We start from the raw sequence: 23,261 nt of genomic DNA, 5'->3' as shown, positions 1-23,261 counted from the left end.
AATATTGTTTATATGTTATAAACTAATTTTGTACATATTTAGGATAATTTTCTCTTTAAGTTTTAATTATTTGTATAATTATTTGCATAATTATGTTTTAATTAGCTTAATCAATTTCAAATCAATTTCAAAAATTCCAAAAAATTAGTTTTGTTTTAAAATTAATTGACAAATATTTTGTACATTTTTTTAAACTTAATTTCTAGGTTTAAATTTGTTTTCATCTTTTTTCTTCATTTTAATTTAATTAATCATGCATTAATTATAATTAAAATCAATCATAAAAAAAATCCAAAAACATGCCTTTTATTTTTCTTGCAATTTAAATTCGTAGATAAATGTATAGGATGTCAAATTCATGTAAATAGGCTAGTTTACATTTCCTGCACAATCGATGTAATAGCGTAGATTTACTTTCCGCACTTTACATTTCCGCATTTTAATTTCCAGCAAATATAAACTGCGTGTATGTCAAAGATAAAATTGAACCGTTAGATCACTAACTTCAAAGATAAAATATCTGAATCCAAACACAATCACACTTGCACCTCTTAAGGTAATCCCTTCTCATTCTTTTCAAAATCAAAGTCAAAATTCTACTGTTTCGAGTACAAAATCGAACCTTTTGTTTGTATCCGATGAAAGGATAGATTTTTAAAGGAAATAAGGATAAAGACCTTACAACTCAGGGTAGACCTCCTAGTTTGCTTGCTCAAATCAAAACAAACAAAATTCTCATACACTGTTGTTTTTCAAAACAAAACTTTCCAAAAAGACAATACTTTGTATACATCCAAACACGGATCATTACAAAGTTAACGTTCTTTTCAAAACATCTTTCGAAAGATAAACAAACATTTTGTATACATCCGCACAAGGATCATTACAAATTCAATTTACAAAGGTATTTGAAACCACATATGAGCATTCTAAAGCAATTGAAAAATGATCGAAAAACAAGTGAGCTAAGCAAACTTAAGAGCCCATGGATAACCATGGATACAAAGGGTGTTAACACCTTCCCTTTGTATAACCTACCCCCTTACCCAGAATTTCTTAAAGGTCTTTTTTCTGTTTCTTTTATAAACCTTTCCTTAATTGGATAAAATAAAAGGTCGGTGGCGACTCTGTGAATTTTTCAAAAATGCGAAAGCATAAGCGATAAAAAAGAGTCAGTTCACGTATCTCTCCCTCTCAGAGGTATGGCCCGAAAAAAAACGGAGGTCCACAACCGTAGTTGGGGACCTCATCGGGCTTTTTTCCCGTTTTTATTTAAAGCACTTAGTTTTTAATGCTTTTGTTGATTTCCTTGGAATTTGTGTGCATGCGTTATGAGTTTTTGGGAGGTGTGTTATCGGTTCCCAACGTCTTTATTCATTAAAGGCTTGTTCGTTTCCCAAGCTTTTTGTTCCCCTTCTTCCTTTATAAAAGGAGGTCTTATGGACCTTTCTTTCTTCATTTTTGTACGCAGGAATGTGTGGAGCTAAGGAGAAGAAAGTGTTTTCAGCTTCGCGTTCTCGTGGAGTGAAGAGGGTGAGTGAGAAGAAGAAGGTTACGACCGGCTCCGCTTCTCGTTCCCAGGGGGCCCGGGGTTCTAATGCTCATGCTCAGTCGACTGGCTTGAGAGTCGTGGTTGACGCAAATGGTTCCGAGACCGAGTGGGATGAAGATTGGTATCAGTATCTTCACTCGGAGGAATTTGTCCGTCGGGAGGAGTGAAGCGTTTTCATTTCATTCGATGTTTGTTTTGTAATCTTCATGAATGATGAATAAAGTACCATTGCTGTGTTTTGTGTGTTTATTTTGCATATTTGGAAGGTTTGCTCGACTTATAATGTATTGATCGCCAAGTGTGTGGAACTGTGGTCGATTGCCGGGGACATGTGCCTGGCATATGGTGAGTCTTGGATTTCGTTGTGTTGAGCTCTGGGGCTCATGGCCTGAATGGTCCCCTCGCGAGCGGGGCGTTCTGCCATCGTGGTACATGTTTACGACAGAGATGCTTGGTATTCAGGTTCCCCGAAGGCCGCACCTGTGATTTTAGATGTAGTATTATTTGAGCTTTTCAGCGTTCCAAGGTCGAGCGAGTTCTTCTCCTTGCAAATTCTCTAGGTAGTATGCCCCGTTTTCTGTCCTTGCTCGGACACGATAGGGGCCTTCCCAATTTGCAGCCAGTTTTCCTTCTCGGGAATCTTTGTGGTTTCTTTTGAGCACTAGGCTGTCTACTTTGAATTCCCGTTTAATGACTTTTGCGTCATGCCTTAGGGCAATTTTTTGCTTGAGCGAGGCTTCGCGTAGAGCGGCTCCGGTTCGGATTTCTTCGACCAGGTCGAGCTCTTCTCTAATTTCCTCGATGTTGCCCTCCGTTTCGAGTGGCACTTCGGTGCGTCTTGAGGGTACATGTATCTCGACGGGGATCACAGCCTCTGTCCCGTATGTCAGTCGGAAGGGGGTCTCCTCGTTGGTGGAGTGTGGGGTGGTGCGATAGGCCCAGAGGACGCTGTGTAGCTCTTCGACCCATCCCCTTTTTATTTCATCCAGTATTCTTTTGAGGCCCCTTAATATTACTCGGTTAGCGGCCTCTGCTTGCCCGTTTGTTTGGGAATGCTCGACTGATGCGAAATGTTGTTTGGTTCCTAATTTCGTGACGAATTCTTGAAAACGGCCGTCGGTGAACTGGGTGCTGTTGTCGGTGATGATGGCCAAGGGTACCCCGAACCGGGCGAGGATGTTTCTTTTGTAGAAGCAGAGTACGTTTAAGGATGTGATTTTGGCTAATGGTTCGACCTCGATCCACTTAGTGAAATAGTCGACCGCGACTATCAGATACTTGTTCTGATTGCTCCCGGTTATGAACGGGCCGAGGAGATCCATGCCCCACCACGCGAACGGCCATGGAGATGACAAAGACTTGAGTTCGTTGGGGTGTGCAAGGTGCATGTCCCCAAAACGCTGGCACTTGTCGCATTTCTTTGCGTATTCCTTGGCGTCATCCTGCATCGTGGGCCTATAGTATCCAGCTCAGAGGGCTTTCCGGGCGAGAGATCTCCCTCCTAAGTGTTGCGAGTTGATTCCCTCGTGTATCTCTCGGAGTATGTGGGGAACCGTGCCCTCATCTATGCATTTGAGGAGGGGAATGGAAAATCCTCGTCGGTAGAGGCGATTTTCAACCAAGACGTACGAGCAGGCTCTCCTTTGGATTACGGAGGCCTCTTTGGGGTCGGCGGGCAGGAGGTCGCTAGTTAGGTAATTATATACGGGGGTCATCCAGCAGGACGCATCCCCTATCGCGTTTACGAGTGTTAGCGCGGATGGAGATTCAGTACTGGGTTTTGGCAATATTTTCTGGATTACAGATTTGTTGCCCCCTTTCTTCCTCGTACTAGCTAGTTTTGATAGGACGTCTGCTCGGGAGTTGTGTTCCCTTGGGATGTGTTTTACTTTGGTGCTCTTGAATGGGGTTAGTCTTTCTCGTACGAAGGCCAGATATTCGGCGAGGGCTTCGCTTTTGACCTGATATTCGCCTGAGATATGGGATGCGACCAGTTGAGAGTCGGTGAATACCTCAATTTCATCGGCTTCTAAGTCATTTGCGAGGCACAGTCCGGCAAGCAGGGCCTCATACTCGGCTTGGTTGTTGGATGTTGGGAATGAGAGCGAGAGGGATACTTCTATGAGGGTTCCTACCCCGTTTTCTAGAATGATTCCTGCTCTGCTGCCAGTTGAGCTTGATGCCCCGTCCACGTACAAGGTCCATCTCCGGGCGTTGTTGTTTGTTGTTTTGGGGAAGGCCATTTCGGCCATGAAATCAGCCAAGACCTATGCCTTAAGGGCTTTTCTTCCTTCGTACTTGATGTCGAACTCTGCAAGCTCTAATGACCAACGGAGCATCCTTCCGGCCATATCGGGGCGTGCAAGCAATTGTTTCACGGGTTGCTCGGTTCGCCCGACTATGGTATGGGCTAGGAAATAGTGCCTGAGTCTCCGGGCCGCGGTTATTAATGCGAGTCCTACCTTTTCGATTTGCTGGTATCTGACCTAGGGGCCTTGGAGTGCTTTGCTTGTGAAGTAAATGGGTTTCTAGCCTTCTGGGGTTTCTCGTATTAAGGCCGTGATGACGGCCTCGGTGAATACGACAAGATAGAGGTATAGGATTTCTCCGGCCTCAGGCCGGGATAAGACCGGTGGGCTGGAGAGTGCTTGCTTGAGATGGGAGAGGGCGCGCTCACACTCTTCTATCCATTCGAAGGCGGTTTCCTTGCGCAAGAGTTTAAACAAGGGAAGGGCATGTTGGGCGGATTTGGCCACAATCCTGGATAGTGACGTGAGCATGCCGTTTAGGGTTTGGATTGATTTTTTTGAGCTCGGGGTGGGAAAATCCGAAAAAGCCCTGCATTTACCCGGGTTGGCTTCGATTCCTCTTTCCGTTAGGTAAAAACCGAGGAATTTTTCTGCCTGAACGTCGAACGTACATTTCTCAGGGTTGAACCTCATCTTGCACTTTCGGGCTTGCTCGAAAACCTTTTTGAGATGGGCGGCATGATCGGTTTCTTTTTGAGATTTGACGATCATATCGTCCATATAGACTTCGAGCATGTCTCCTATTTCCGCTCGGAACACTCTATTCATCATGCGCTGGTATGTCGCGTCGGCGTTTTTCAGACCGAAGGGCATTACATTGTAATAGTAGTTGCCCGATTCGGTCATGAAGGTCGTGTATTTCTTGTCAGTTTTAGCCATGGATATTTGATTGTACCCAGAGTATGCGTCCATAAATGAAAGTAATTTAAAACCGGCGGAATTATCTACTAGTTTATCTATATTAGGCAGAGGGTAAGCGTCTTTTGGGCAAACCCTATTAAGATCGGTGTAGTCAGTGCACATGCGCCATTTTCCATTTGTTTTTTTTAACAAGTACAATATTGGAGAGCCAAGTGGTGTACTTGGCCTCAGATATAAATTTGGCCTCTAGGAGGTCTTTTACAGCTAGTTCGGCCGCAGCCGTTTTCTCTGGTGATTGTTTTCTTTTTCTCTGAGCGACGGCCTTGCAAGCGGGGTCGATAGTCAGGTGATGGCAAGCCACTTCTGGATCGAGCCCGGGCATCTCGGCGGCGCTCTAGGCGAATAGGTCGGCGTTCTCGCGGATGCAAGCTTTGAGTTGTCTTTTGGCCAAGTACGGCAGGTCTGCTCCGATCTTGACTCCCCTGGTCGGATCTTCTCCGAGGGCCACGAGTTCGAAGTCTCCGTCTGGAATTGGTCGGAGGATCCCTTCTGATTTACATGCGTTTGTGCTCTGCTCGGGTTCTCCCAGGAAACGGCTGTCGAGGTCGACCGTGTCGATGCGCGACATTGATCGGTTGGTCTTGGAGACAGCGCTGATTGTTGTTTTGTCTTGAGCGGGTGTCTTTATCGTACTCAAGCCTTTGGCGGAGGCTTCGAAGCATCTCCTGGCCGCTTCAATGTCCCCGTTGAGTGTTGCGACTTGTCCTTTGGTTGTGTAGTATTTGAGTTTGAGATGCACGGTTGAAGGGACCGCGATCAACTCGGCCAGGGTCGGGCGTCCGAGGATGCATTGGTATATCGACAGGCATTCGATGACCAGGAATTGGACTTTAAGACCCTCGCAGTTTCCGCCAATCCGATTGAAACTATGAGCTCGACGAAGCCCCACGATTTAGTTACCGTGCCGTTGAAACCTTGTAGGTCCGATCCTACATAGGGGGTGAGGTGGCCGTCGTTAAGGTGCAGCGTTTTGAACAGTTGGGAGTACAAGATGTCAACCGAACTTCCTTGATCGACCAATATGCATCGAACGTCAAAGTTGGTCATCCGAGCCCGGATGAGGAGGGGAATGGTGGCGGCCAGGGTCGGGCGTCCGAGGATGCATTGGTATATCGACAGGCATTCGATGACCAGGAATTGGACTTTAAGGCCCTCGCAGTTTCCGCCAATCCGATTGAAACTATGAGCTCGACGAAGCCCCACGATTTAGTTACCGTGCCGTTGAAACCTTGTAGGTCCGATCCTACATAGGGGGTGAGGTGGCCGTCGTTAAGGTGCAGCGTTTTGAACAGTTGGGAGTACAAGATGTCAACCAAACTTCCTTGATCGACCAATATGCATCGAACGTCAAAGTTGGTCATCCGAGCTTGGATGAGGAGGGGAATGGTGGCATTGGGTGCTCCACCGGGCAATTCTTCTTTGTAGAAGGATATAGAGGATGGGCTGCCTTGGTCGAGAGCAGCGGCTTTGCTCGAACTGGCTGAGAGTAGCTCGTCGAATTTTCGTTTCACGGATCCCACGCTGAGCTTGTTGAATCCCTCGCCCGATATGACCATGGCGGAGGGGAACATCTCCCATGCGCTGTGAGAAGAGGTGGCGGTCGCTGATTTGGCCCAGTCAGGGAGGTAAAAGTCTTCCGGCCTAGTGATTCTCATGGCTACTTGCATGGCGGGCATATCCTCCGCCGGCTTTTCCTCGATGATTGGTTTGGCTTCTTTGGCAGCCTCTTGCTTTTTCGCGTATTGCTTCAGGTGTCCCTCCCTGATTAAAATCTCTATGGCATCCTTTAGATGGATGTAGTCCTCGGTGTTGTGCCCGTGGCCTTTTTGGAATCGGCAGAACTTCGATTTATCCACGTTCGGTCTCGCATGCATGGTTTTAGGGAAGCGGACCTTGCCCGTCTGGAATTCGGCGTTCGCGCACTCGTTTAAGATGCGTTCCCTTGAGGCGTTGAGCGGGGTGTATTCTTGGAACTTCCCGGTTGGAGCTTTGTAGTCTTTGGGATCCCGGCCCTTGTCGTCTTTCTTTTTGTCCGTTCCCCGACGGGAATCGTCTTGGCGACCATTCTTACTGCTTTCTTCCTGTCTGGAATTGCGTACTGCGTGGGCTTTGAGGAAGAACTCGTCCAGAGTGGCCGGTGTTTCGATCCCGACGGCTTTAGCGAAGTCTGAGCGTGGTCGGAGGCCTCGCTCGAGTAAGAATTTCTTCATATGGGCAGTGGTGGATACTTGCACGGCATCCTTATTGAATCTTTCTATGTAAGCCCGTAGGGACTCGTCTTTTCCTTTGATGATGGCTTCCAAGGAGGCTTCTGACTTGGGGTGTCTTCGGGAGGCCGTGAAGTGTCTGGAAAAAAGTTTCCCGAGCACCTTCCATGAGGTAATGGACTCATCGGGCAAACTTTTATACCAAGTCATGGCTCCTTTGCGCAGGGTGGTAGGGAACAAACGACATTTGATGGCACCGGGCACTCCTCTGTAGTCGAAAAGGGCGTCGATGTTCTTTATGTGTTCGTCCGGATCGGTGGTCCCGTCGTATGTGCCTAGCGGCAGGGGTTTTTCAAGACCGGCCGGTAGGGGTGCTTCCAAGATTGAGTGGGAAAGAGGGCCTCTGCGCTCTTCTTCGTCGTCGCTGGCGGAAGGAGTGAAAGAGTGGCTCTGACTCCGCCTGTGTCGCCTCCGGTTATCGTTGTGCCCTGTCGGGGGTGACCGGGATCTCTTTTTTGGTCGAGGAGACTGTGACCGGTGTCGGGAGCGGTGGTCGCTTGACCCTTTCTTGGAGGATGGACCAGCGTTCTCCATGGGGGAGGGAGATCGAGGGCGTTTCTTGGGAATCACGTCGCGCTGAGAGCGATGCTTGTGACCTGGGGGAGTCTTCGATTGGCGTTTTTGCTCGAGCGCCCCGATCCTGTTGTTTTGCTATTGTATGAGCGCGTTGGTCTGGGCAAGGGCGGCCAAAACAGCATTCATGGTCTGGTCCTGGGGAGTCTGACCTTTGGAGAGGAAAGGGTTGCCCGGAATTTCTTCGGGGTTGTCCTTCCCGTTTGTATCTTCGAGATGATGAAATGGATCATCTTGGAGATCCTTTAGAGAAGGGGACGCCGTGACACCGTCTCGAGGGATGGTGTTTCTGGAAGGGGGGATGATGGAGATGTCGTTTTTCTTGAGTATCACAGCGTCTAATGAAGAGGAGCCTTCGTTATTGCCGGCCATGAGTAATGATTTGATTAAAGCTTTGGTTCCTAGGTTCTTGCAGGAGGCAAGAATGGATCAAGAAGGTGCAAGAAAAAGGAACGGGGGAGCTAGATTTTCCCACAGACGGCGCCACTTATCTTACCGAGCGGATCAGATGGCCAGCAACAATGAAGGCTTGAAGTTTGGGATGGTTGATGGGAAAAAAAGGGGTTGTACATGCAAGGCACTCCGATGCCAAAGTAAGTATGTATTCCACAAGGTACAACAAAGTGAGAAAATTTGGGGGTGGAAAAGATTACCTCGCCCTCTGTGTGGAGAGGGCTATTTATAGGATGTTCTTATGCGGATTAGACTCCTCCTTCTGGGGCGTATATTTAGGTGACACGCGAGTTGGTTGTTTACCGGGCACGAGGGTCCCTCGTGGTCGGCTGTCTTATGAGTTTGCCCGGAGCGACCGGGCGGAATTTGTCACGTGTGGTATTAAAGTGTCTTGGGCCGAAGGCTGGATTGGCCCAATTATACTGATTGGGTCAGTCCAGAACATTTTTGTTATATATTTTAATATATTTTTGTTATATATTTATGTTATATGAATTCAATAAATTATTTAAATGGTATAAAATCATTTTTTTAATTAATTATAATTATAAATTAATTTTTTTAAACATAATTAATACTAAATATTATTTAATACGAAATAAACTTTAATACAAAATATTAAATTAAAAACAAATATTATTAATCATAATTAATGCTAAATAATACAACAACATCTCTAAAGCACTCAAGAATGTCTAACTAGTTAGAAGGGCCTGCTGCATTTGGCCGATGCGGACATTTTTTCCGCATATGTAATCCTTGACAGATTCCACATCATCTTTTTATTTTCTTAACGGTGTTCATTTTAGTCCTAATGCGAGTGCTGTTTGGGCGACCTTTTTTGTTTCGTCGCATTCTTTCATTGTGTAAAAGAATATCACCTTGATAAGGAGTCCATTGATCTTCTTTGGGAACACCGATGAAGCTTTGTTCGTATACCTTGAAGATATTTTGAACTCTAAATACAGGAGGGATAAACATTTGATAATTGAGTCGGACATGAGAACAAGCTGCAATGGCATGCGAGCAGGGCACATGAAAAGTTTGAAATTTCCCACAGTCACATGTTTGTTTTTGGAGGTCGACGTTATAATAAGTAAGTGGCCGACACTCGTTATTATTAACTATCTCTTGGATGACAAAATAGTTTCTCTCACGATCAAAACTCAGGACATTATAACTATGAGATTTTTCTACTTCTTTTTGCATCTCTTTCATGCAATTATCCGTGAAATCCTTCTTTGATGACAACATTTTTGTCCAATTATGACCTCGCCTCCCAAACAATGTGCCCATCCTGAAGTATGTTGACCTTACCAGTGTTGTAATAGGTAAATTCCTTGTTTCCTTCATCACCGAGTTCAATGACTCCACAAGGTTGGTTATCATGTGACCCCATCGTCTTCCACCGTCATAAGCTCGCGGCCATTTTTCTCTTGGAAGATTCTCTATCCAGTTGAAAGCTTTCATGTCTGTTTGTCGGATTTCCTCTCGATAGTAAGCGTATGTAGACTCCGTCAGAGCATACCATGTATATGCAATATTAAAAATATTAGTATAAAAAAATGAGTTTAAAGGTTGAAGAAAAAAACACTAAAAAAATATAGAATAAATTACCCATGTTTACAACTTTCTTGCGGAGGTCTTTGTCCTTGATCGCTCGCATAAAATTTTGTGCGATGTGCCTGATGCAATACACATGCACTGAAGGAGGATTTTGCCAGCCATTGTCTGGGTTGTTGTATGCACTCTTTATAGACTCGTGTCGATCAGATATCAAACATAGATCAGATTGAGGGGTCACGTGCAGCCGCAAATTTTTTAGAAAAAAACTCCAAGCCCCTCCTGTCTCACCTTCAACCAATGCGTAGGCGATTGGGAAAATGTTACCGTTCCCATCTTGCGCAACAGCCATTAGCAACGTTCCTCTATATTTTCCATACAACCATGTGCCATCGACTTGCACAATTGGTTTGCAATAGGCGAAACCTCTGATACTAGGTTGAAACACCCAAAAAAGGCGATGGAAAATTCTTGCACCACTAATTTGTGTTCCATCATCTAAATATGCAGGCAGTGTTTCCAGTTCTATTACAGTTCCAGGAAGATGCTCTTGCATGACTAACAACCATTGTGGTTGCTCGTTGTATGAAGCCTCCCAGTTTCCATAAATAGACTCGATTGCTTTGTTCTTTGCAAGCTATCCCTTTTTATAAGATATCGTGTAGTTGAAAACTGTACGAACATGAGCGATAATAGTTTTCACCTTGATTGAAGCGTCGTCGCTGACAAGAGCTCTGATGCTTTAAGCGATAAGATTTGAGTCAAGCTTGTTGTGATCTTGTGACATAGCAGACGCCTTGCAAGTGTGTAGTCCACCAATTCTACCAATAACCCATTTACCACACCCCTTTCCTAATGATGCTCTACATGTGAAGCCGCATCCTTCAATCCGACATCTAACCAAGAAACGTTGCGTATCAGGCTTATAAATCTCGTAATCAACACTATTTTTAATGTGATATTGACGGATTGCATACATACAACTTTCTTTGTTTTCAAACTTCATGCCCTCCTCTAAACCCCCACCATCATGATCGTCATCTATGGAATCAAAGACATGCACAGTAGAATCGAAGGAAACATGATTTCTCATGTGATATGGTGGGTTGTATAAATCAAGTACTGGAGAAGGTTGGGACACGAGAATAATTTCGTCACCTGAATCGTCACTAGAATCACCAAACAAATCAAGTTGCCTGACATCATCAGAGTCGCTATCATCATCAACCTCTTCTTTCGGAAACAATGGCTCGTTATGTTAGGCATGGGATGACTCTACATGTGCAATTGATTGATATGGTTTGTAAGTAAAGAAAGATGGTTATATTTGTTGCATAAAAGATGGTTTGCATGTAAAGAAATAATGTTGCAACTATTTATCATGCAAGTCTCAACGCTGCATGCATGGGATACACGTGGAACACGCATGAGACCTTGTCTCCAAAGCAATTGGAGACACGGGGGGGTTTTCTCCAAAGCAATTGGCGACATGGGGAAAGCAATTGGCGACATGGTCCTTTATTCCAAAGCAAATGGCAACAAGGGGCCTTTTCCCCATTTTCATTGGCGACATAGTGAAGACGTGATGGGAAGCATGCATGCCTATATAAACAGGCTATTCTGTACGCAAATAGCACACCTCAAAAAATGGCACTACTACTTTGCTCAGTGTTTATTGTTCCGTATAATACTTCTGTTCAAATTTCTGATTATAACACCACTTTAACTGATTCATTAATTACACGACTAATGGAAAGAGAGAAACTCCGTCATTTAAAAAATCAACTACGCCAGGTCATCGAAATTGATCGAAAAATTCGTCATATAGCATTTAATCGCAGGTACTTCAACGACGACGGCGTTCTAATTGAAGAAATAACACAATTAGAGACCGATGAGGATGTGCGTAATATGTTTTATGATTTTATGAGTGGTTTTAACAAAACGCCATTTGAATTGTATGTTAGATTTAGTAGATCAGCAGATGAAGTGATAACATTGTGTAAAAAACTGATTTAATATAAATTTATGATTCAACTATGTTATTTATTGTTCCATTTACTTTTCACCCACCTACATTTATTTTTTACCCACCTATATTTACTATCCCAACCACCTACATTTTCCTATAAATACACCACAAACTCTTATCATTTCTCACACTCTCAACCAACTTCTTATATCATTTCTCACACTCTCAACCAACTCTTAAAAAATGTCAAACTTGCTTTGGGTCGGTTCTCTTCATAGAGGAACGAGAGAAAATATTGCTAGTGTAAGTATTTTAGTTTATGTTTAAGTTCTTAAATATTATTCGTAAATAGTTATCATTTTAGTATTTTAGTTTATGTTTAAGTTATTAAATATTATTCGTAAATATTTATCATTTTAGTATTTTAGTTTATGTTTAAGTTCTTAAATATTATTCGTAAATATTTATCATTTAAGTATTTTAGTTTATGTTTAAGTTCTTAAATATTATTCGTAAATATTTATCATTTTAGTATTTTAGTTTATGTTTAAGTTCTTAAATATTATTCGTAAATATTTATCATTTAAGTATTTTAGATGTAACATTACTATTTTTTATTACCGCTAGATGATGAACATGTACACGGGTTTAGATGTAGAAGTCACCAAAAGTTGGAGCCATATTCTGCAATCATCCCGTATCTAATTTCTTCAGGTTTATACCATGTAACAAATATACCCTCAACCCAAATCGACAACCGTTTAATTTTGGCGTTATTAGAAAGATGGAGGCCAGAAACTCACACTTTTCATCTTCCGACTGGTGAATGCACCATCACATTTGAGGATGTTAGCATGTTACTAGGCCTTCCTATTGAAGGTACGCAATTAAATGGTCCTTCTGAGCTAGATGATGATGTATGGCCTGCAATCGTAGGGGAAACACCACCACAAAATGCTTTACATGGTTCCGCTGTAAGATTGACATGGCTTAAAGGCATTTATCAAGCAGAAGTAAATAGACCAACAGAAGCTTCAACAGAAGAGCATAAAATGAGATATGATCGAATTTATATAATGATTCTCATTGGACAACTTTTGTTTCCCGACAAAAGCGGCAGTCACGTCCACCCAAAATGGTCACAATTCCTCTTTGACTTTAATCAGTGTGGAACATATAGTTGGGGTTCAGTTGTTTTGTGTAACTTGTACAGGGAGATGTGCAAATCTTGTGAGTTCAAAGTAAAAGAAATATCAGGATGTCTTTTACTTCTTCAAGCTTGGGCATTTACACGCATGCCTATTATTTCTCCTTAAACTGCGTTCTATTCAACATTTCCTCATGCGGCGAGGTAAAATATAATTTAATTTCAATATTTAATTTTTTTCAATTACTTTTGAATAATTTTTATATTTTTATATTTCCTTTAGATGGTGCGTTAAAGGCAAGAACTTCAAGAACAACCCCCGCCACTATCTCCAAGGATACCGGTTCCTAATTGATCACATGCAGCCAAATTAGGTTTCTATTCTTCAGCTCTTTTGTGAATATATTTTGTTTTACTCTATTTCGTTACACTAACAAATTTATTTAATTAATTTTACTTGTTAGTTTATTTGGAGGCCGTATCTAGGATTTGCACCCCCACGAGTTAAAGATAGTTCGATTTGGAGTGCAAGAACGTATATAATTTGTTTCCATATTGTTGAAATGCATCAAAGTGATCGAGTGAAGCTTCAGCTTGGCTATCTTTAAAATATACCCGATACACCAGTGTGCCTCAAAGAGTATCACAAGATGAATACAAACAAGTCCCGCAAAACTCCATGGACAGAACTATACCGCCATGAACAACAATGTTGGACAGATAGGGCCTCCTATATGTTTGAGGGAACACAATTACAAGAGGAGACAAAATCATCAACACAGTACATGCATTGGTATAGGTCGCTTCCATTCATATATGCATCGTACGAATACTTTCTCACTGACCCGCGTTCAATTCCAAGTGGGTCTCAACAACAACAACAACAACCTCAACCCTAACTAATTCAACAACAACATCAACCCCAACTCTTTCAACAACAACCTCAACACCAAAACTTCCAACAACAACCTCAACCCCAACCTCAACCCCAACCCTTCCAACAACAACATCGACGCTTCCAACAACACCATCTTAACCGCAATTATTCCCAACAACATACTCATAGCCCTTACATTGACCCACAATACTCTTCCTACACCCAATTCATCCCATCTCACTCTCAAACAAATTATAACTACCAAACCCAACACCAACAAACCTATATTCGTCCATCCTCACAATTCACACCTATCCCGAATCCAAATTTTGATTCCCCTTACATCCAACAAAACCCTTCAACCTCCTCATAGACTCAACCACCCACCGCCAATTCTTACATCCCAATCGTGACCCACCATGACCCGCCGCACACACAATCCACCTCAAACTTAAACTTTGATCTTAGTGATTATGAAATGTTAAGTGAAATTTGGTCTTCTCCTCCACCTCCAACACAACAAACACAACAAACACAAGAAACACAAAACGACCCTGCTCCAACTGAAGAAGAACAACAATATGGTCGTGGTTATCCTCGTGTAAGTCGACGACCACCTTCCTGTGGTACCGATGGTCATGTATGAAATAAAATGTATGAAATTTCGTATTAATATTATTTAGTATTAATTATGATTAATAATATTTGTTTTTAATTTAATATTTTGTATTAAAGTTTATTTCGTATTAAATAATATTTAGTATTAATTATGCTTAAAAAAAATTAATTTATAATTATAATTAATTAAAAAATGATTTTATACCATTTAAATAATTTATTGAATTCATATAACATAAATATATAACAAAAATATATTAAATATATAACAAAAATATTTAAAATAACAAAAACGAAAAAAAAAAAAGGCCTTGTCTCCACCTCAAATGGCGACATGCTCTCTTGTGGCAGACAGGGCCCACCATGTCTCCATTCCAATTGGCGACATGGTCTTTGGAGCAGATGGGGCCCACCTTTTCTCCACTCGGATTGGCGACAAGGGATAAAGGTGTGGCATTCTGGGAATTAAATTTCAGAAGGTGGCATTTAGGGAATATAATTTCTCAGTTGTGGCAGGTGTGAAAAAAAATTCGATGTAAGTTACATTTCAGATACTATTTTACTCCAATTTCTATTATGCTGTCAGTTCATAGAATCCATAAATGAAAGAACATGAGTATAGAACAAGGGTCCTGTCATTATGGTAAACCAGTAAGGTGTGGATTCAAATTTGTATATTGAAATTAGTTTTTTTAGTTTTAATTATAGTGTTGGAGTGATTTGTTTCTAGATGAGTTGACCTCTTACTCCTGGAAATAGAATGGTAATGAGAAGGGTCAATTCATTTTAATGTTGTTTTTTATCTTAATAATAATCGGTTTTTTACATAGAAACTATTATGAAATTTAAGTGGAATTTGATTTTGGTTAGAGTACATGTAATGATTACATGGAAACTATTATGAAATATCCATAAATCAACAACTTATTATGTGGAATTGACAATGCTATTTAAATTTATGCAAATCTGATTGTTGATGATTTGGGTGAGTAGATACCTATATCATATATGTTTTTGTTTTATGATACTTTGAATTACACATAATCAACTACTATACTAAGAAATATAATGCCTCTATTAATTACATTTTAATCCCATGATAATCCCTTGATTAATGACATTTTTAGGATAAAACTGTCATTACGGGTTAATTGCATTTTTTCATTAATGTTTTAAGTTTTTAATTAATGTTTTACGTTTTTTATACTGCAAACACAATCATCACATAAGCTTTTTCCAATACCCAACCATTTGGTGCAATATCCCATGCGCCCATTCTCATTCTTTCCAACTTCCGAAATCAATTTTTAACAACTTCCAATGAATCCTTCTATTCGTTGCCCGTTCGGTTTCTTATACTTCCTCTATATCAATTGTACCATCAACAGAATAGTTCATCTTGCATTGTCATCCGTAAAAACCATCCCCAAACCATTGCATGCTCCATCGTCAACCCTAAACATTAGGGAATTTACTTTCAGCTTCAATGTCTCGCAGAACCGATTTCGTCCGTGATGTTGATGATTCCAAAGAAACATGGCGCCTTGCTGTTCGTATCAACGATCTCTGGAGTGTCGTAAATAGTAAAGGTGTCGAGCATCTTGAGATGGTGGTGATTGATTCAAAGGTTGAATTTTTATTTTAAGATTCTTTGTGATATTAGGGGTTTAATAACTTTGTTATGTAGATCGTATTCAAGGTTTCAAATTTATTTTAGGTTCTATGTATTTTTCATTTTCTCAACAGCTCCTATTCATCTTCTATATATTTTATTTTCAAAAGCAGCTTATATAATATTGTTCTGTTGGTTTTTTTTTTTATTTAGGGAGATCGTATTCAAGTGTTGGTTCGTGGTGACCATACCTTAAAGTGGAAGCAGCTGCTGAAAGAGGATATGACTTGCATCATAAATAATGGAAATTTTTATGACAATGATTTCCAGTGGAAGCAGTGCAATCATCCTAAAAAATTTGTTTTTTTGAGCGGTACAACTGTGAAACCAGTTGACCTTAACAACATTCCCTCTAAGAAATATTTCTTTAAAGATTTCTCCGATATACTCACAGGAGAATGTAAGATGGATAGACTTCAAGGTATGCCAGAGATAATTTGAAGAATACATATTATGAATTGCTTAACCCTATTTTAAATCTTTGTAATAATTTATTGTAAAATACTTTTCATTTTCAGATATCATAGGTGTGGTTGATGAGATTGAAAACTGCCAATCCAAGATTGGAGGAAAAAAGATTGTCATTTCTTTTAAACTGAAAGATTTGCGGTATATTTCAATAATATTTTCATATATTATTCTTATTTTGCTGTCCTTTTGACATTTTGATGGCTATTTATATTTTGTAGTTGGAACATTGTAAGTTGCACGTTGTGGGACACTTATGGAACCAGGTTTTTAAATTATTATAATGACGAATCAAACCGTGGAGCAATAGTCATTGTTCTAACTCATGCAATCATTAAGGATTCCCAGGGTAAATAGAATATTCCATTTATAAGCAGAAATTTATGAACATTATTTTAATAACCTGATTCACTTTTAATTTTTTGCAGTCTCTAATGGCTGGAGTGGCTCAAAACTGTTTATCAACGACGATATTGGTGTTATCAAGGAATTCATGTCTAAGTATATATTAAAATTTTATTTTGTGTTGTTTATAATTTTTAAGAAATTCAACTACAATATTTCTTAAGAAATCCACCTACAATGTTTGCTTCATAGAAATTGTGATATTTCGTAGGCTGTCTGAATCTCAGAGGAACGAAAAACCATCGGAATCCACTCAGACGATATCTTCTTGGTCTGGGTCAACCCAATACACATCTATTGATAAGTTTGTTTATAATTCCAAATGTATGTTGCTAACGGAAGTGGCAAAGTTAAAACAGGTATAAGTCTGTGACCTTTTTTACATCGTACTGGTACATGAACTTTTATTTCTCCGAATCCATAAATTCAATATATGTCTTAATGAATAAATTTTTTCTTAACAGGATACTGTTTGTGTTACTGTGGCTACTACTTTGAAATTTGCTGTTTCCATATATGGATGGTTCTACTATGGATGCACCGGCTGCATTTTGAAGGCTCCGAATCCAGATAATCCGTTTAAATGTGGATGTGGTGAAAATGTTGTGAAACCTGTACCAAGGTGTTCTAAACTTGATGTTTAAGTTTTTCTTCCTTATTTTTATTTTTCTATCGTAATGACTTATGAAATATATTGTTTGAAATAAATTTTTAGGTACAAGGTTGAGATTCATGTAATTGATGGAGATTCCAAGTTCCGTTTTGTATTTTGGGATAGCGATTGTTTTAATATCATTGGAAAAACAGACGACGATATGCGCAAATCCATGATTGAGGTTTTTAATTTTGAATAAATATTTCCGTTATGGATTTATAATAGAAGTGTTACTAAATCAATTTCCAATCTAATTCCGACCTAATCCATTTTCCATGCTTCCTTTACAGAATGGTGAAGATGATCCTATGGTCTATCCAGACGAACTTGAAGTACTTTTGAAAAAGAGAATGGCTTTTAGAGTTAAAGTGCAGCCAAACTTCAATCAAGGTTCCGTTCAGAAGCTTTTAACAGATGCCTCTTCTGTTGATCAGATTTTAGAAAACTACATCAAACAGCAAGATGAGCAAACTACAGACATTGAAGTCAAAGAACCAAACACCCCAATAGATACCTTGGTAGTCACTGATATATTTTATCTAACTTTTTCCAAATCTGTTCGTCTATTAATGAAATTATTTCCTAATTTCTCCATTTATTTTTCAGACTTTTAACATTAGTGGTAAGGATCCAAGAAAGGGAGATAATGTTGATTTTTTTCGCTGTAAGTACATATCAAACTCCTCAATCATTGGATCCTTAGAGTTTAATACATGAATTATTTAACACATTGTTAATTACATATAATACATTTTCATTATCCTGTAGCATTCACTTTCGGCATGTGGAGAAAATGACCCCGAAATTAACAGTATAGTCACCCCAACAAAGACGAAGTCATCAAGTGCACCAGACGGTGATAATGAATGTGAGTTGGTCGGAACTACCCAGTACTCGGGTAACAAGCCACTGAAGAAAGTGAAGATAGAGGCAACCAAGTGATACGTTGATGATTTATAGAGCATTTTATTTATGCATGATGTTTTTCTTCAGCTTTTATGTTTGGATTTTATTGTAAAACTCTGTTCCTTTTTTTTGCTATTCCCTAAGACCCCCCATTTTGGATAATATATGCTTTTCAGGAATTTATTATATTGCTTCTATTATTTTTCTACTTTGTGATTATTTGGAAATGTTGTCTATAATATACAACCTAAAAAAATAATCAAAGCACGTTGGATAATATATTTATTAGCACATGCTGATATAGAAAATAATAGGAGATTTTTAGTGCCTTCTTAATATAGTATAATTGTGTTACGAAATTATTGTCATGAATTAAAATTATAATCTTAAATAATAATGTTTGCATAAATGTTTTTAGGTTTAAAATAATAAGTCGCATATATAAAAATACAGTAACAAATACCTTTAATTGATAATAAAATTATTCTAATATCATTATCATAGTTTATCAATTTTTAATAACACATTTATGCAATTCAACAAATAATTTTTTTTTCAAGTTGCCTTTCTACGTAACTTTTCGTATTCATTTATATGTAAATGTGCCCTAACAGCATAATCAAAGGATACTTAGTAATATGTAGTGTATAATTTGTGTTATACGCAACTTTTGGTAGACCTGTGTAAGTAAAATGTCAAATAATATATATATATATATATATATATATATATATATATATATATATATAATTTTATAGGTATACTACATATTAATACTATAATGTATGCACCTTCTTCATAACTATTGGTATTCCTGTGTTTTTAAATGTAGCAAAATAAATTAAATAGCTAACAGTGATCTCACTTAGGGATAATTTCAATAACTGCACGCTATAATAAAGGGGTTATGTATTAATAATGACATTTAGTTCTTCCATGCTTGCTATTCATTGGTCGCGTGGCTATTTTGTTAAAGCATGCTCTTCCCCTTAATCATTTCGTTAACATTAAATAAATGTATCTTAACAACATGTCATCTATATATTACATGTAGAATACTGCAGATGCTCAAAAACATATTGAATAGCGTTTGGTAATCCATCAATGGAGTTTAATATGGATAATGAGAATTTGATTTTTTTACGTCAGATCAACAAAATGAACGCTGCTAAGGCAAGGTTTAATAGAATGAAGGTCCTCAGCCAGAAGAAGGCAAAGCGGTTGTAGACAGCAAACAAAGAGAATGAGTGTTTCTTTTCTCCATCTTCCGTCCAACAATCTTCTTCGTTCCGAACACCGTTATCAACCATAACTATGAATACCATCAACATTTCATCATCATCTTCACCTAACCCCTTTCAACCATCTTCTTCAAGAACTCAACCTTCAACTATTGAGATGTTAAATTACCGGAAACCCACCAAATTTCCTTCAAACAGATTGGGTGTGAATTTGACAAACAAAGAGAATGAGTTTTTCTTCTCTCCATCTTCCGTCAAACAATCTTCGTCATTCCGAACACCGTTATCAACCATAACAATGAATACCATCAACATTTCTGAGTCATCTTCACCTAACACCTTTCAACCATCTTCTTCAAGAACTCAACCTTCAACTATTGAGATGTTAAAATACCGGAAACCCACCATATTTCCTTCAAACGGAATGGGTTTGAATTTGACAAAAATATTTGACAGCACCGTTAGAGGCTCAAATGATCATCCCGAGGTTTCTGCATCTCCTGTCCCGATAACAATTTATTTTCGGATTCAGATGACAATAGTACAGGAAGTATATGAATATTAAGTACTTTTTTCCTTCAGAACCCCTTATCATATTCTAATTATCAAATAACTTGCATTTTTTATTTTATGCTTCAAGTTTTGAAACGAACTCTGATATTGAATACTTGGATGAAGGTTATAACATCTCTACAGACTTGAATTCTGCAACGACTTCTTCAAATGGTAATCCATTCAACTGTTTTTTTTATTATTACATATCTGCGTTACTATACTATATAGAAGAATGTAATACTACAATATAAAAATATTTCCTCAAACACTGTTTTTATAATAGGATACTACGATATAGGATACGCTAATGTGGAATGCCAACAGTGCGGTGCGCAAATGTGGTATCTTGAAAGAAAGGAAAAGAATCGAAATAGAGCTATTCCTAAATTTTCAATGTGTTGTCGAAATGGCAAGATTCAACTTCCATTTCTCAAGATGCCACCTAAATATTTGTAGCATCTCTTATTTGACAGTGATACGGTTCAGTCTCGAAATTTCCAGCAAAACATACGAATGTATAACATGATTTTTGCATTCACCTCTCCTGGTACTAAGATGGATAACCTTTTTAACAATGGAAGCGGTCCTCCTACTTTCCGTATTCAAGGGCAGGCATGTCATAGAATTGGTAGTATGTTACTCATGCCGGGACAGACTCCAAAATTTGCACAGCTCTATATTTACGACACTGAACATGAAATACAACACAGGATTAAGGGAATAAGGTATTTATTTGCCAATGATTTTTTGTTACGTTCATTTTGTGTTTGAGACTTTTTCATAATTTTTTAAACTAATGTTATGTAGAACAAAAACTGGCGTTGACATTGATATTGTTACAAAATTATCTCAAATGTTGTACGAACACAACGTTCATGCTCAGTCTTTCCAAATGGTGAGAGATATTTTGTCTCAAAGAGGTGTAACAGATTTGAAACTGAGACTTATTTCAGACAGAAAAACTGATGGACGTATTTATAATCAGCCGACTGTTTCCGAGGTCGCTGCTTTGATAGTTGGTGATGTCGATACAGCTGAAAAAAGAGATATCATAATGCACAAACAGTCGGGCTCTCTTCTAAGAATTGATGAGTATCATACTTCTTATCTTGGATATCAATATCCATTGCTTTTTCCATATGGTGAGGATGGATATAGGCCAAATGTGAAACATCGGGATCACAATTGTGTTGTAGGTTCCTCCGCACCAAACAGTCGTGCTGAATTGGAATTTAACGATGTTCCATGGGAAGAAGCTACAAAGAGAAACAGGCTAACGATAAGAGAATGGATGGCATTCCGAATACAATCAAGACATAACGAGGCACCCACATTGTTAAGAGCTCGAAGGCTAATCCAACAATTTTTAGTTGATGGTTATACAATGTTGCAATCGGAGAGACTTAGATGGCTTCGTAAAAATCAATCCAAATTAAGGGTTGGAAAGTATCACAATTTGAATGAGTTAAACTCGAACGGTGTGACGCAAGGCTCAAGCACTAGAAAAAGAGTAGTTTTGCCGTCTTCATATGTTGGCAGTCGTAGATATATGGATCAATTATATTTTGACGAAATGGCAATATGCAGCTATGTTGGTTTTCCTGACCTATTTATTACATTTACATGTAATCCAAACTGGCCGGAGATACAACGTTATGTCAGACAATCAAACTTGAAACCGGCCGATCGTCTAAACATTATTTGTCGAGTATTTAAAATGAAGTTTGATGAGTTACTGTCCGATCTCACCAAGAAATCTGTGATGGGCAAGGTCCTTGCCTGTAAGTTTATTTGCTTTCCTTTATTTTTTCAAACTTAAAATTTTCCTTTTATATGTGTTGACTTATTTAGATGCTGCAATTTAATAATAAATATATGACATTTCATTAACAGATATGTATACCATTAAATTTCAAAAGAGGGGTTTGCCACATGCTCACATAATAATTTTTCTTCATCCGACCAGCAAGTATCAAATGCAGATGATATTGATAAGATAATTTGAGCTGAAATACCTGACGAGAATTCTGATCCTGAGCTCTATAACTTGGTAAAGTCACATATGATATACGGTCCATGCGGAAGTCTTAACCGAAATGCACCGTGTACAAGGGATGGTAAATGTTCCAAGTATTTTCCAAAGGAATTCCGTCCTCAGACAATAGTTGATCAAGATGGCTTTCCTGTTTATCGAAGAAGAGATAATGGTCACACTGTGTTAAAGAATGGAATTCGGTTTGATAACCGTCACGTTGTACCATACAATTCAGGATTGTTAAAGAAGTTTCAAGGTCACATAAATATGGAGTGGTGCAATCAAAGTTCGTCGATAAAGTATTTATTTAAATACATCAACAAAGGTTACGACAGAATCACCGCTGCCGTTGTTAGGAATGATGAGGTGAACCAAAATGCCCAGAGAAATATCGACGAGATTAAACAATATCTTGATTGTAGATATGTATCTCCTTGTGAAGCATGTTGGAGAATATTCTCTTTTCCCATACATGGAAGAAAACCCGTTGTTGAGAGGTTATTTTTTCACTGTGAAGGAGAGAATTCTATGTTTTACAGAGACATGGATCGCTTAGATACCGTGTTGGAAAAACCAAGTGTCACGGAATCAATGTTTACTTCTTAGTTCGAGGCAAACAAAAAATATCCTGAAGCCAAGGAGTTAACATACAGCAAATTTGTTGGAAGGTTTGTTTATGTCAAGAAAACAAGGGAATGGAAACCGCGGAAAAAGGGTTATACAATTGGTAGATTGGTATGGGTTCCTCCAAGCTCGGGTGAGTTGTACTATATCAGAATGATGTTAACGCATGTGTCGCACCCCAATTTTTGACCCGCTTATTTCATTCATTTTTGACTTGTCGAATTTTATTTCATCTGCATTCATAGTTCAATCGTCGCATCATTGCATATTTTAAAAAAAAAATCAGACTTTTATTAAAGTCAATAAAAATTAGCCTTTTAATAGTTTAGATTAAAATTTAATTTTTATTTTTAGTTTAGGTTTAATTTAGATAATTTTTTATTTCATTTTTATTTTTTATTATTATTAACCTCTTTTTTGTTATTATTATTATTATTATTATTATTAT

At 39.0% G+C, this 23,261-nt stretch overlaps 6 protein-coding genes across 6 annotated transcripts; 4 read left to right on the top strand and 2 right to left on the bottom strand.

Moving 5' to 3' along the window:
- Positions 1-5,825: 5,825 nt before the first annotated feature.
- On the bottom strand, positions 5,826-7,583 carry LOC131613500 (uncharacterized). Its single transcript, XM_058885164.1, has one exon. The coding sequence runs from the start codon at positions 7,581-7,583 to the stop codon at positions 5,826-5,828; it is 1,758 nt and encodes a 585-aa protein (XP_058741147.1).
- A 1,266-nt stretch (positions 7,584-8,849) lies between these two features.
- LOC131613499 (uncharacterized) lies at positions 8,850-10,194 on the bottom strand. The gene is made up of 2 exons (XM_058885163.1): positions 9,693-10,194; positions 8,850-9,547 (listed from the first exon to the last, which is right to left on the bottom strand). Exons 1-2 carry the CDS (start codon positions 10,192-10,194, stop codon positions 8,850-8,852), a joined length of 1,200 nt encoding a protein of 399 aa, XP_058741146.1.
- Positions 10,195-11,285: 1,091 nt separating this feature from the next.
- On the top strand, positions 11,286-12,926 carry LOC131613498 (serine/threonine-protein phosphatase 7 long form homolog). The gene is made up of 2 exons (XM_058885162.1): positions 11,286-11,544; positions 12,238-12,926. The coding sequence occupies exons 1-2, from the start codon at positions 11,286-11,288 to the stop codon at positions 12,924-12,926; spliced, it is 948 nt and encodes a 315-aa protein (XP_058741145.1).
- A 2,812-nt stretch (positions 12,927-15,738) lies between these two features.
- On the top strand, positions 15,739-18,394 carry LOC131613497 (uncharacterized). The gene is made up of 10 exons (XM_058885161.1): positions 15,739-15,879; positions 16,078-16,345; positions 16,443-16,533; positions 16,614-16,741; positions 16,821-16,893; positions 17,009-17,156; positions 17,262-17,419; positions 17,513-17,633; positions 17,743-17,970; positions 18,221-18,394. Exons 1-10 carry the CDS (start codon positions 15,739-15,741, stop codon positions 18,392-18,394), a joined length of 1,530 nt encoding a protein of 509 aa, XP_058741144.1.
- Positions 18,395-19,289: 895 nt separating this feature from the next.
- LOC131611422 (uncharacterized) lies at positions 19,290-23,041 on the top strand. Its single transcript, XM_058883447.1, has 4 exons — positions 19,290-20,325; positions 20,438-20,879; positions 20,962-21,935; positions 22,048-23,041. The coding sequence occupies exons 2-4, from the start codon at positions 20,668-20,670 to the stop codon at positions 22,152-22,154; spliced, it is 1,293 nt and encodes a 430-aa protein (XP_058739430.1). The 5' UTR covers positions 19,290-20,325; positions 20,438-20,667; the 3' UTR covers positions 22,155-23,041.
- LOC131613495 (uncharacterized) lies at positions 22,217-22,795 on the top strand. Its single transcript, XM_058885160.1, has one exon. The coding sequence runs from the start codon at positions 22,217-22,219 to the stop codon at positions 22,793-22,795; it is 579 nt and encodes a 192-aa protein (XP_058741143.1).
- Positions 23,042-23,261: the final 220 nt, after the last annotated feature.

This window comes from Vicia villosa, linkage group LG6 (genome assembly GCF_029867415.1).
Source record: "Vicia villosa cultivar HV-30 ecotype Madison, WI linkage group LG6, Vvil1.0, whole genome shotgun sequence".
NCBI lineage: Eukaryota > Viridiplantae > Streptophyta > Magnoliopsida > Fabales > Fabaceae > Vicia > Vicia villosa.
The sequence above is the reverse complement of the archived record's forward strand: the minus strand, read 5'-3'. Positions and strand labels throughout refer to the sequence as shown.